This window comes from Bactrocera tryoni, chromosome 1 (assembly GCF_016617805.1).
Source record: "Bactrocera tryoni isolate S06 chromosome 1, CSIRO_BtryS06_freeze2, whole genome shotgun sequence".
NCBI classification, from domain to species: domain Eukaryota; kingdom Metazoa; phylum Arthropoda; class Insecta; order Diptera; family Tephritidae; genus Bactrocera; species Bactrocera tryoni.
Window position 1 is genome coordinate 2,570,810 of NC_052499.1, and position 13,597 is coordinate 2,584,406.

Here is a 13,597-nt window from a genome sequence, read left to right on the forward strand (position 1 = left end):
GTGTGTGTGTGTTTGTGCATGTGTATGTCTGTGTAGTTACATTAACACCGCTCCACTGTGTCATTGCAATCTGGGCGCTAATTGTGCTTTTTAATAAAGTGCACGTTGCATATATATTTGCATAAAATTTTAAGTGCCACACAGAGCAGGCGCGCTTAAAATACACATTAGCATGCATATGTAGCAGGCGAAAATGTATTATTGGTGGTCTCTGCTGAAATTGTGAAAGTCCATTTATTTTAGTCTTATGGCCCTTTGTTTCCGAAAACTGCTGCAAATTAATATTATATGCGCAGGGAGTGGGGCGAGCTGCACCAGTTTTGCATTGAGTTTCTACATTTAAAAAAGGCTAAGTAAATTAAGAGTGAACGCTCAAATGCACGCTGTTCTACTTTGCTTTAATTAAGCATTTGTGTTTTGATATTTTTTCTATTTGAAATTCGTATTCAATATCAAATAATGTGCCAGTTGGATTTGCATAAAGCATTTATAACATATTGAGTTATATTTATGCTGATAAAGGCGGTCATGATGCAAGCAGCCGCACTTCAGCGAATTTGAAAAGTCCCTACTAAGAGCACTACTCAACAGCCAGCTGAATTTAATCTCTTCTCTGCGCAATTTCCTTTCATTGGGACCCTTAAAAGTATCGAACGGTAATGCTGTAATGCTTCAGAAGCACTTTTGACTCACATTGAATTATATTGAATTACCAATTCGTTATCTCTTTGCTAAAAGTGTAAGTGTAAGCCCAAACTAAGTATTTATTCTTACAATTGAGTAACTTAATCGCCGTTAAATGTTGAAGTATTGGAAGAAGTGAGCAAAACTTACTCTATTAACACTCCATATTCAACCTGTCGGAAGTCGTTTCAAGCAAAAAAATCATTGTTCCTAATACTTACCTAGTATGCCCAGTCGATAATTTATTGTGACGACAAGTATCTGTCCAAAGCTCGCCAACACCGAGCCATCATACGGATTCCCGCTATTCCATTCATAGGATTCTCCATGTACAAACACTACAACCGGATATCTAGTTTGGCCGCCTCCACCACCATTACTACCGCCCGCATTGTTGCTTGATCCACTGCTGCTGCTGCCACTGCCAGAGGCGTCACGCGAAGCGACTGCAAGAGAAGATATTGCATTTGTTGAAAAACCATACACAATCTAAATACACATATATTTTTAAAACAGACCAAATTTTTATAAAAAAATATACAGGTTGCTTGGGACATACGGTAAGTTTACACCAAAACTCGGTTATTTGAATTGTTCACATAAATTTTGAGGTTATGTTAAAAAATTCTATATACAAAAGTTATAGATCGTTTCATTACCTACAACTTTGTGACATAACTGTTTCCAATAAGACTCGTAGACTTGCCGGAAATCGAGATAAAGCGTTTTTAAGCCTTAAAAGTTCAAACACGTGCCAAAATTCTTTTTCCAACCTCAGATCGCTCGGAAATTATTTTTCCTTTAACATTTGTTATTTTATCTTTTGTTTCCAATCGGTTTTAACTTCTTTGAAGTTCTTTGTTTTTACCATTCTCAGCGGCTTCTGGTTGAGTCTAAAAAGTGTTCAGGTTCGGTGGATTGTTCCACAAACTGCTAGCGTCAGATGTTTTCAAAAAAGGTTGGACGATTAATATGTTTCTGCTGTGAGAAAGGGGATGTAGTGATTACATATGTTAGTTAGTGAGGAGATTTGGTTACCACATTTCAGGTGGTGATCAGCACGGACAATTGTCGTTTCATTTGTATTCTCAACCAATGCTTGGTTCTCCGAAGATGTAGGTTCTGTAGTTACTGCAAAGTGCATTGCAAGTTTCTTATTAGACCTAGTTGATTAGAAGTTGATGTTTAGCCTTGTGTTGTGAGTCAAAGTTGAGAGTTCATAGATTTATCGATGTTGGCTCTCTTTTTCATACTACATCGGCTTGGTTGAAGCCAGGCTTGGAGTTTATTACCACCCTGCTATGATCTATTACATTAATTATTTATTATTTCTGACTCTGCCACCACCAAGCTACCTTAGCTTGTGCTAGCAGCTTCACAAAAAAATCTTCTTCGTTTTATATATTAATAATTATCTTTCTTTTCGCTCTTCGCTTTTATTGCAACTACAGCATCGCTAACTAAACTTGCAACTTGAAGTCAGTCATACTTGAGAGATGCAAATTTGCTCGGTCTATAAACTATGAATGAAACTCCGTTTTAACAAGTTTTAATTCTATAATACTTTCTTACTTGCTTTAACACACTGAACGGTTGATAGTCCTCAAATGGAAGTATTTTTCGCCCACGAGTTAAGTTTTTTTTTAAATTTTTTGCTTTGAAGTTTTTCTAAAAACTCTAATTCACAGCGTTATTAAAAACCACATATGCATAATGAAAATACAAGTGTACTACGCGTGGTATGAGTAACTAAAAATTCATGTTCACAGGCTTGCATGTATGTGCGCGTGTAAATGGTAAATGCAATTAGCGCTTTGGTGGCAAGAGTTAGCATTTACATAGAATTAATAACGAAACTTCCTGCGACTCTAACAAAATCATGTATGCGTATGTGTGTGTACATTTGCACTTGCAGATATTAATTCGCATTGGCGTGATATACAATTAGCGTCATTATTACATAGTTAGCCATTAATCACCGGCTTAAGCTCACCGGTTGAAGCTCCTGACAGGAATAGCAATCGCACTAAACTTAAAACCCAATAGCGTTTCGCTACAGTAAACAGGTTTTATAGTGAAACAGCGCCAGCATGTGAAAAACAATGCAGCGTAAAATTAATGATGCTTTGCATTGCACTGTTGCCTGCAAGGCATGGTGTGTGTTGCAAACTGGGCAAGGCAAATAACACACCGATGGATTGATTGTGCGCTGAATAAAATTAGTGAATGGGCCAAAAGTAGTTAACGGACATTTAGTGTGAGCGCTGAAAAGGGTGAATTAAAGCTTTTAATATAGCCTGAAGGACAGGTGCGAACAATTCAATTAGGTAGTTAATCAGCTTTGCGCTAAATAGAACAAACTCCAACTGGTAGTTTGTTAGTTTTGTGCAGTGTAGTAGTAACTGCGATGACTACATACCGGGGTTCCATTTAGTAAAGAATAAATTATATAAAAATACTTAAAATGAAAAAAGTAAGTCAGTAAAATTGCAAACTTGAATGGCTTGATACCGGAAATACACGTTCAAATCAATATCGGTGGATGTGGATTCATTCTATCGGGTAATCGAAAAAGTCTTTTCGTATTTTGTCAGTAGATGTCGTTGCAGTCGTATATCTCCAGTGCTACAAATCACATTGTGTCATACCATATAGTGTTGGAAAGGTGAGATTTTAGCTTCATTCAGACAAAAATATTTGCCTGTAAATGCATGGAAAAGGTCTACACGCTTAAAGGCTTCAGGAACTTTTGCACCATGTGACACTATGAGACAAACTGTTTGTTTTCTGTGATACATGAATCAGCTCATCAGCTGATTTCAAAAAGAGTAAAAAACAACTGGCTATCCAAAATTTCCAAATTTTTACATCCTCACTCTATTTCTGTATGGTTATTTGACTAGCAAAGCTGGCATCAGCCTACCTTGGAGCATCATCTCATTGATTGTTGTTACCAGAAAAATTATTTAAGTAATATTCGTAAAATTTTGCAAAGTCTTTAGCTAATTACAAAACTTTTGCCATGATTTTAAAAAAATGTTTATTTTAATCTCCTCTATATTATATACTGAGCAAAACGCAACTTTATTGCAAAAATTTCAACCTACCACTGCCTAAAAGTCTTATTCGCATTGTATTTATTCACATGCTTAGCTGCAATTTTCCTACAGGGCACTCAGTTGCCTACAAACGGATGCATCTGCAATTGAGTGCATCTTTGAATAATTGCTTCAATTAGCACGCTGCTGTACAAATCTACAACCACAGTTGATTATTGATGAATGGCGCAGTGATTGACACAAATACTTACACACTTAAACTAAGTAGAAATTAGACGTAGATACATACTAATGGAGTAACGAAGTGTTGGTGGATATACTCTACTGCATAGTTGATGGATTAATTTCAATTAGTGTTGCATTTCCATTAAAAGTGAACTTTCGAACCTAATTGCGGCAATGGCTACAGATATTTTTCTTCACAGCAATAAAATGTTTGCAGATAATAGTACGCTCATTGTATATCTGAACGATTTTGCCATTTTCTAGTACTTGATGATTGATTATAAGCTTTAATTGTATGCGAAGGTGCTAAGAGAAATTAGTTCCCATATAAGGGAGGAAGAAACTGTTGTGTAGCTAAAGGTTAGGTTAGGTCATGCTGGGTAATCAGCCTAAAAATAGTGAAATAAGGCTTGGGTTCGTTCACACAAATTCCAAGCGATGTTGAAGCATTCTAAAACTCAATTAATACCTCATTTATGGACAAGAGTTAAGTTTCTATATAGCAAATTCATCTGTTTCAGAAGCATTTCTGTACGCATGATATCCAAAGTATTTTAATCTTCGTATTGCAAAACGGTATTTTCGGACAGGAAATATCAATTGGTTTCTCTTCACCTTAGTGGTTGGTTTCCACTAAGATTTTTAGTCGGACCGCATGGATGCCGCTGAATTGAGATCGCTCAAGCACGATGGAAAACCTTTTTTATTCCAATTAATTATATAAGTTTAGAAAAAACTATTTTGTTAATTTAACAACCCTTTACATCGATTTTTGTAAATCGTTATAAATAATAAGACCATCGTATATTTTAAGCAATGTCAATGAAATAATATTATAATCTCCTGTTTAAACGGTTTATTATACTCTCTCAATGAAAATGTCAATATTTCAGGTTTTACTTTAAATAATTTTATATTTTTAAATAAAAACTTTAAAGATTTTCCCTTAAAGCTGCCAGTTTTATTAACGATTGCTCTTCACTTTTTCTTCTTTGCACGGCATTCGCTCTCACATGACAAAGTTGCTACAGTGCAATTTAACTCGATCCTTATCGATTGATGTGGCATCTCGTACCATTTCTTAATCTTACATTTCTTCGATTACGAAATAAGAAATATATTTCTGTTTTTATATTTCTTCTGCTCAGAATTTTTATTGCTAAAATAAATGGAATTGCACAACTTGAAACATTTTCCAATCTGTCTTGCATGGAAGTGTGCAAAAAGTCGAGTTAACCCTTTCTTGAAGTTGTCAAAGTGAATGAGGCAACTATTCGAACAAGTTGTGTGAACTACAACTTTGATTGTAGTTACAAAATAAAATACTTAAAAATACTTCGATTTTAAGTTTTGTACCAGAGTTGCCTTGTTATGAGTGCTTGTTAATTAAAGTTTTTTTTTTACTGGTGCGGGGATTACATGCATATATTAATATATTTACATAAAGCGAAACCTATTTTTTATAAAATTAGAGATATATTGGTTTAGTTTTCCAAGCAAAGATCGTTCGATGTCTCTATTCTGAAGTGAGTTCAAGAAGAAATATTAATTCATTTCTGTTTTAGCATCCATTTCATTATAGTTGGCTAGCTCGCTCAGTCCTAACCGTCCTTGGATATCTATAACCTTATTCATCAAATTTTAAACAAAGCTTAAATGAGCTCATGACTTTATTTCAGTGCTTTTGTATTGGATTGTATTATCAACTGTGAGGCAGAATACTACAAGAAAATACAAATTGAGTTCTTAAATATTTTTATGTAAATAACCTAAGGCATTTTTGTCGCTTTGTATTGTGTTTCATTTATGTGAAAGCAATAATAATATAATTTATAAAAATAAAATTTTAAATGCGAATGCGCTGTTCATTGCTGAACCTTTATAGCATCTCTTAAGTAGTTGTTGTATACTTGGCTAATCCACCAGCATTCGACTGGCCGCGCACCATTTATGCGAACTTATAACCAACCACTTCCTACAATTAGGTACTAAATTTTTGGCTTGCTCACAAAACCATTATTTTATTTGATGCTTTCTTTCATTTGAGTGCTGCATAAAAATGTGGTTCTGTTATTTAGCCGCATGCAATGCTTTGCACAGTTAGTTGGCTTTCTCCTGCTCGTACCCACTGACTTTTTCGAATGTTATTCGATCGCACGCCAAGCGCAGCTGCAGTCCGCTACAGCTTTCTAAGCTCAAAAATGTGTTTGCTTCCTGCGCTTTAATGTCTTTTTAAGGCCGCGTTGCCAAAACTTTGCTCATTGACTTCAAGTGCAGGGCGACTCTACTCTATTGTTTGCTACCTACACTAGTTCACTGGATTCCAACTACCATTACTCCACTGTTTTATAACCGAACGACCGGCTTGATTTCTTTTTCTTTACAGTTTCTCAGTTCCTTTCAATTTTTCTTCGCTATTTCTATGTATTTTTTGTCATTATTTTTTTTTGGTGGCACATTTTTATTTCGCTTGACTACAGGTCGGTTGGTAGGTCGATTGGATTGGTTGCTTGGCCAGTTGCTAAGTACATATCGGCATTCAATATTTTAGTGGCTTTTTATTTCGTTGCGGCTACTCAGCGCAGAATAGACACGAAGCCCTTCAGCAGAAAAGTAAAGAAAATAAAGTAAAAGTTTGCAGTGATGAAAAAAAAGTGCCTTCCTGCACTGTCGGAAAGTGGAGCAGCAAGAAAGTTGTTGGAAATATACTTTAGCAAGTGCAATTTTTTATTGCCCTTTTTATGGCATCGCAATGTGGCATGCCACACAGCGGTCGCCGGCTACGATGACTCAAATTTCTTTTATCTTCTCGCGCAACTTTTCATTTCATTTTCATTTTATGTATTCTGCTAGTTTTTTCCCCTCACTTTCTCAACTTGAAGCAGCCGCAGCTAACTGTGAAAGACGTGCCACAGTTGAGATAGAAGTTGCCGCATTAAACATACTTATTATGCCCTGCAATCGCGTTTGCATTATAAATTTTCAATTTGGTGTGAAATACAATATGTCAGTGTGTATGTATAGGTGCGTGCAGCGGTGTAATATATCTTTCATTTGGTCTGCGCAGCTGTTGAAAAATTAGGTATTGCGGTATTACTTCAGAGCCGCAGGCAACAAATGATTTATTCACTCAACCCCAACAACAACTCAGCGAGTTTTATTAGCACATCAGTGCATTAAAAGTTGACTTTCATACATTAATTTGAAATCAGGAATAATTTAAACGCTCACACATACTCTCTTCGCAGTCTATTAATTTCATTGCCTACGCCAGTTAATGTTGGCAGCAACCAAATTGATAGAAGACGCGATAAATAAAAGTGAGCGCATGAATTGCAGAAAGGCAAAGCTTAAAGTAGAGATGCAGATCATTCATTTCAGCAGCTGCTCATAAATTTCAATGCCACGCTTCGTAATAATACGCAAATATTTCATGAGCCATCAGGGCGTATGAGTGATGCAAAATATTTGTGCAGCTTTACTTGAGGTATAACGGTATTTTGAAAGCATTGCAAATTGTAAAAATGAGCTTGAATGTTTTGTAAAAAATATCATTTTTATGTAACTATTATTTATGGTTTTAATTTAATAATTCATTTCATTAGAAAGACTTTAGAATCACAGAATATGGCTGTAATCGGATATGGATCCTATAAAAAGTAACCACATTCATAGAACTCTTAGTGAAATTTTAGAGTTACATTGTTAATATATTAGAAATATATATGTGACCTTAAGGCTCCAAATATTGTATATAGTAGTGCATATATGCTGCTTGTTCTACATTTGTACTACTTTCACCGATTCTCAGAACACAACCGATGTTAGTCGATCATTTATTTCTAGAATATATAAACGGTAAATGAAATACGTTTAATTCAGTCTGCCAGAACTTTCCGTTTATGTCAGCTATTCACAAGATTATGCATTGAAAACTCTTTTTTTCTTAAAAATTTTTAAGAAAATTTTTTAAATAATGTACCCGTACGAAAAAGAAGAATCTGATCTAACGCAAACTCGGTTATTTTCCTAAGTTCTTAAAGCATTTCAATTCGAATGTAGTTCAAATATTTCAAAGCTATAAATCTGCACGTTTTAAATTTTACAATTTTGCCATCCAACATTTTTATGTGGACTCCCTCGTATTTCCATGGCACTCCTTTATACTTTATAGGCATGTCGTGACAAGTTTTCTGAATGCAACGCATAAAGGCAATAAAAATTCCATTTCTGTGGTCTATAAAGCGTGAGTAAATGCGGGAGCATTTCAAAAATGCTGTCGGTTGCGAGCAGGAGCCAACGAACTTTTGCGAGTAAATGGGAAAATAGGTTAGCGATTTTGTGTTGAAGGCGCTGAAATATGGCTCACGAATTTTAATAACAACAAAAATATCGTTGATTTATTGGCATTTAAATGTCTGCTGAAACCCGTCATACCCATACATATATACATATATCTTTTGTCGCAGCCATTGTGCCGCATAGATACCGTTTTGCACACAAATATCAACCCATGAGTGCGGTTGTTTATTTAAGCGTGTTTGTGAGTGTGTGTGTGTGTGCGCCTTTGAATATGCAACGCAAGCTTAATGTGTAAGACTGCTTTCCCCACCTTGTCGGTGAGCTTTTGGTCTTTTGATTGCGTTTACGTGCGGACGCATGAAATATGCAAGCACTTAGTTCTTTGATTTTATTGTGGTTCTTGATAATTTCATTTCACTTCTCCCAGCGCTTTTGGTGAAGATGCCTTGTTGGTAGTGGTTACTTTTAAGGTAATTTAAGTTGTAAAGCATCAGCTAAGGAAGTTTATCAAAAGCGTAATGGTTATAAGTTGATTCATTGTCATGCTCGAAAGTGTAATGATGTGGCGTGGGTTCATTAGGCGGAATCAAGGAGGTAGCAAATGTAATCAATTTTTCAGCATTTTATACATTTGCTGATATATTTATTGCTAAATAGATACATATATATTCAATGTTTAAGTTCAATTATGAAACGTGTCGAACGCCAAAGAAAAACAATCTTTCAGAAATAATGTTTCAGCCTTGGAAACAATCCACCATTGAGCTTAATTTTTAGTAAAACTTATGTTAAGCGGTTACATGGATATATGCATTTCAAAAAACCGATCGGTTTTTTATGACTAGAAGATTCTAGAATATTTTTTATCAATTTTTAAGTTGATCCAAGTAATAGTTTCGGAGATACAGCCTTGAGAACTTGTGCGCTCTAGGCTAGCTAGGTCAAGTGCGCCGTCTTTAAACGCGTTTTTCTCGAAACTGTGTTTTGAAGTCGTTTGGCAAGAGAGAGAGGGAAAACTACTCTGCCGATATTCATGAAATTTTACACAGTCCTTGGAGATACAATTTTTAAAGATTTGATGAAGGAGACTTTTTTCGACTACAATCCTTTTGAAAGATATATCGAAATGTTCACTGAAATTTAAATTTTTGTTAAAATGTCTGTCAAAAATATAATTTTCAGATTTTTTTTATCCTCGTTCATGTTCTAAGTTAATGTTTTAACTAAAACACGTATTATTTCACTTAAATGATTTTGTAATGAATTATCCTGCCAACGTGGGTGCATCTTTTTTCAAGAGGTCACCGGAAATAGCGTCGCAATGGCCGAGTTTAAAATATTTTTTTTTTTCAAAATTTCAGAATTTCTTTGCTAATAGTGAGTGTTTGTAACAATAAAAAATTTTAATAAAATATTTAATTTTTTTGTGAGAAAAAAGTTGTTGAAAAAGACTGTTTTTTCCCAAGCAAACATATGTAACCCCTTAAGCACAAACACGCCGTCGAGTTTAAGATAATGGTTGGTAATATTCCAATAGTTTATCGATGCCAAGTGATTCGAGCTTTACATTTTCGAACCCCCTGATACAAATACGTGGACATTAGTGCTTCATGGCACACTTCTTCCCGAAAATTTCGATTACTATGAAATACATTAACGAATTACAGCGAATGTAAGAATTTTCAAAGTTACAGTTGACTTTATAACATATGTTATTTGTCGGTTAACCCTTGTGATACCTTTAAGGTTTATATGTATATACTTCAGTTGAAAACGTGGACAATTTTTTATTATATTTTCTCAAAGTATATATTCCCAAGGTATATTTAAAAAATTTTAAAATAAAAATTTTTTTTTCAGAAATTTGCATGTACCTTTAATGAAATTTAGATAGAATTTGTTCATGATAGCGATGTGTTGCAATGCCAATACTTATTTAAGCCAGTTCTCTATTTGTCTTTATTAGACTCGAATCCAAAAGCGGAACTATTTACTCGTTGGTTAATTACACGCCCATAAGTGAAATGTGAATTTAAACTCAAATATGCAAATGTATTGGTGTGTGAGTGTATGTGCGCGCCGCCTGCATCTCTTGCAGTTCATTTATGCCGCATTTACGTATGTATGTACGTACTTATCAACTTTCATGGACGTTATTCAATTAAGTCATTGACCTGATTTTACGGCTGCTGCAATCGAGGTTTGCGGAGCAAAGCCAGCAGCGGCAGCAATGAAATATAAAATGGCATAACATAATTGGAAATTATGCGCAGCAGACAATAATGCCAATATAAGCAGGCAATTACCAACACACACGTCAACAAGCACGCAACAACATGTGTGTAGCTGAGTGCGTGTGTGTAAGTTTAGAGATGTGTGCATAAATAGAAAATGGGGAAAATATGTAAACAATTTTGCAAGGGAAATTGGAAATTTTTGCTTGTCAAATAAGCAAATAGATGAGGGTTTAAATAAGCGAATTTGCGCAAATATTTGTACAAATATGTTTTCGTTTGCCAACGGATTGGTTGTTGCAAAATACACGCTTGAATTGCAATTCCAAAACACACACATATGCACAGCGTGTACGCATTTCGCATTTTACAAGCGTCATGTCTGCAACACAGTCTGATTGTTTGTAGAAAAAAGGATGGTAAAAGCGACGTCTGTCGGGTACACACAATACGTGTAGACGCGTGTAATAATTATACCCTCGTGTAGCGAGTTACACACCTAACCATTTTGTGTGTAGGAATATAAAGCGGCGAGGGAGATGTCGACAAGTAGACGCGACACGCACAAAATGATCTGAGTAAAGTGCAGGGATTGTTTGTGGCATGAAGTATAAGCTTAAAATCGGTTTTGCAGTTGTTTTTGTACTTATATTTTTCAACACCATCTTGCCAATGAACGCTCACCTGAACCATAGAAGGTCTTGCTTCATTTACAAAATAGAGGAAAAGGTATTATAAGAGCTGGGAAGTCTATGGTCCAGACAGAGACACAACATTTGTTTAATATCTTTATGTTTTAATTATACCTAGACACTTTGTTATACATATTTTCCTAAGAAAATAGCTTAAACTGCAAATTACTGCCGAAAATGAATATACCAAAAATTAACTTTAAAAACTTAAAAGTATTCGAAATCAATCGGTTCCTAAAAAGTTAGTAGTTAGCTAAGCGTTAAGAAATATTCCTCTCCTTAACGTGCAAATGAAGCATAATGCGCATGCGAGAGAGAACAGTCGTCTTGTACAGCTACTGTAGTATCTTCGATTCGCTTCTGTCTAACGCTTGGTGAATCGATCATAGCATACTTGATATAAACTGTTATTATTAAGGGTTAATGAAAGGATTGATTTCTATATTATTATTTTCATTTTTTAATTACTACCACTAAAACCGAACACTCTGCTTAAATAGAAATCACCAGCCTGTCAAATTCAGTATAAAAATTCTTTAAAGATTTATTAAATTCTCATTACTTCGCACCTTACCTTTAATATCGCATTACATCATTTGCCACTTCCGCGTTCATTCATGCTAACAAACTTCTTTGTAGGTATACACAAGCCTGTATTAACATGAATTGAAACTTATAAATAAACCTGCGCTATCATCATATCAATGGCAGCTGATACTGCCAGGCACCTCACTTCAGCGCTTCTAAACCATGTCGCACCAATACCACGGCACATCACAACGCTTCACTTCACAATCATTTGCTGCATCACTTTGTCGCTCACTCTCTCTCTATGACATGTGTATTTGTTGTTGGTGTGGATGTGTGCATGTAGTTGCTGCTGTTGGTAGTACTCATTTCTGCTGCCGTTTTTTGTTTTTGTAAATGTTCAATAAAACCATTTTGTCGATATTTCCACAGACAAGAGAGCGGAAAGCAGAGTGTGAAAAGTATGAAATGAGGACATAAAATGCCTCGGTCGCTTCCTACTGACAGTTCGTTTTGCTTACTCAGTACATTGCCGTTTAACTGGGGTACAATGTATGACACTCTTTGGTAAGAGTATTCGGAAATAGCACTAACGCTGCACACTCGTAGCAACAATAACATGTAGCCGCTATTCTAAGTTACTCAAGCAGAAGACATAACGAAATTTTAATTTTACCACAATTGCCGCTTAATAGGGCGTGAATGTGCATAAATATAGCTATAATAGAGATATGCATGTGTAGCTAACTAAAATGTACCATGTAACGGTGTATGACCAAAAACTCTGGAGATAAATATTTATCAGCAATTTATACTTTTTCTGATAGCTGAATTGCGAAAAAGGGCATCATATATTGATCGTGTCAAAATTGCTGGGTATCTGTGTGCTCCAAGTAATATGAGTTTAGTATATGCGAACTATGCGGGATGGATTCAACACAAAAGCAACAGATGAGAAGATTGGTCACAAAAGTTGTTGAATTAATACTGGTCGCTATTTGGAAATGATATAACAAATACTAATGAAAAACTTTATATTCAAATTAGAAGACTGCTTTTGAGTTAAATAAAGCAAAATCAAAAAAGATAACTATCTCGAATTGATTACTCGATCTCGAGCGGTTTTGTACCCTCATCAGGGTAAGCAAAGTTTGCTGCTGCCAAAAGCTCCATCGGCATCGGGAAGGACCTCTCTGACCCATTCGATACCAAACGAGATTTTAGATAAGGCGACTACCTATTATAAGACTTCTTCAAACTTGTCTGGAGAAAATAATTCGAACTTCAGATATGAATTGAGAAGATCAATGTTCTACAAGAGTGTACGCCAATGACAGCGATATCATTGGCTATAAGAACCGTGCTGCTAGTTCTGCTTTCTCCCGACTGGATAAGAAAGCGAAGCAAATGGATCTGGTATTAAAAGAGGGCGAAATATCCCTGTCATCAAAGAACGAGTCGTTGCTCCCACGACTTGGTGCCCACGTCACGGTTGACAGTTGTAACTTCCAAGTCGTAAATTTCGTCTTTTTTGGAACCAGCATTAACAACAACAACAATGTCAACATCGAAATCCAATTCCGGCTAAGTAGACAATTGAGAAGTAAAGTCCTCTCTCGATGAACAAAAACCAAACTCTATGAGTCACTCATTATTCCCGTCCTGCTATATGGTGCAGAGGTATGGACGATGACAACATCTGACGGGTCGATTTATGTTCTTTTGCGCTTTGGTAACGGCGAATATCGCATTCGACGGAACCAGGTTCGCTTGGAATCTCCAACTGGCGCCACATAGCGAAAAGAAGAAACGACTGCGTAAGCGGTTTCATGAGTTTTGAATGTGAATTAGACAAAAGTGGCGAATATGGTAC

The 13,597-nt window shown here is 35.7% G+C and overlaps 1 protein-coding gene across 2 annotated transcripts in view; it reads right to left on the minus strand.

The window, feature by feature from the left end:
• LOC120777742 (neuroligin-4, Y-linked) overlaps positions 1-13,597 on the minus strand; it is a 124,968-nt gene that overhangs the window by 18,139 nt on the left and 93,232 nt on the right. For both annotated transcript variants that reach the window (XM_040109244.1, XM_040109236.1), the window contains one exon: positions 906-1,130. In XM_040109244.1, the coding sequence (XP_039965178.1) occupies positions 906-1,130 (225 nt within the window). The remainder of the gene's footprint in view (positions 1-905; positions 1,131-13,597) is intronic.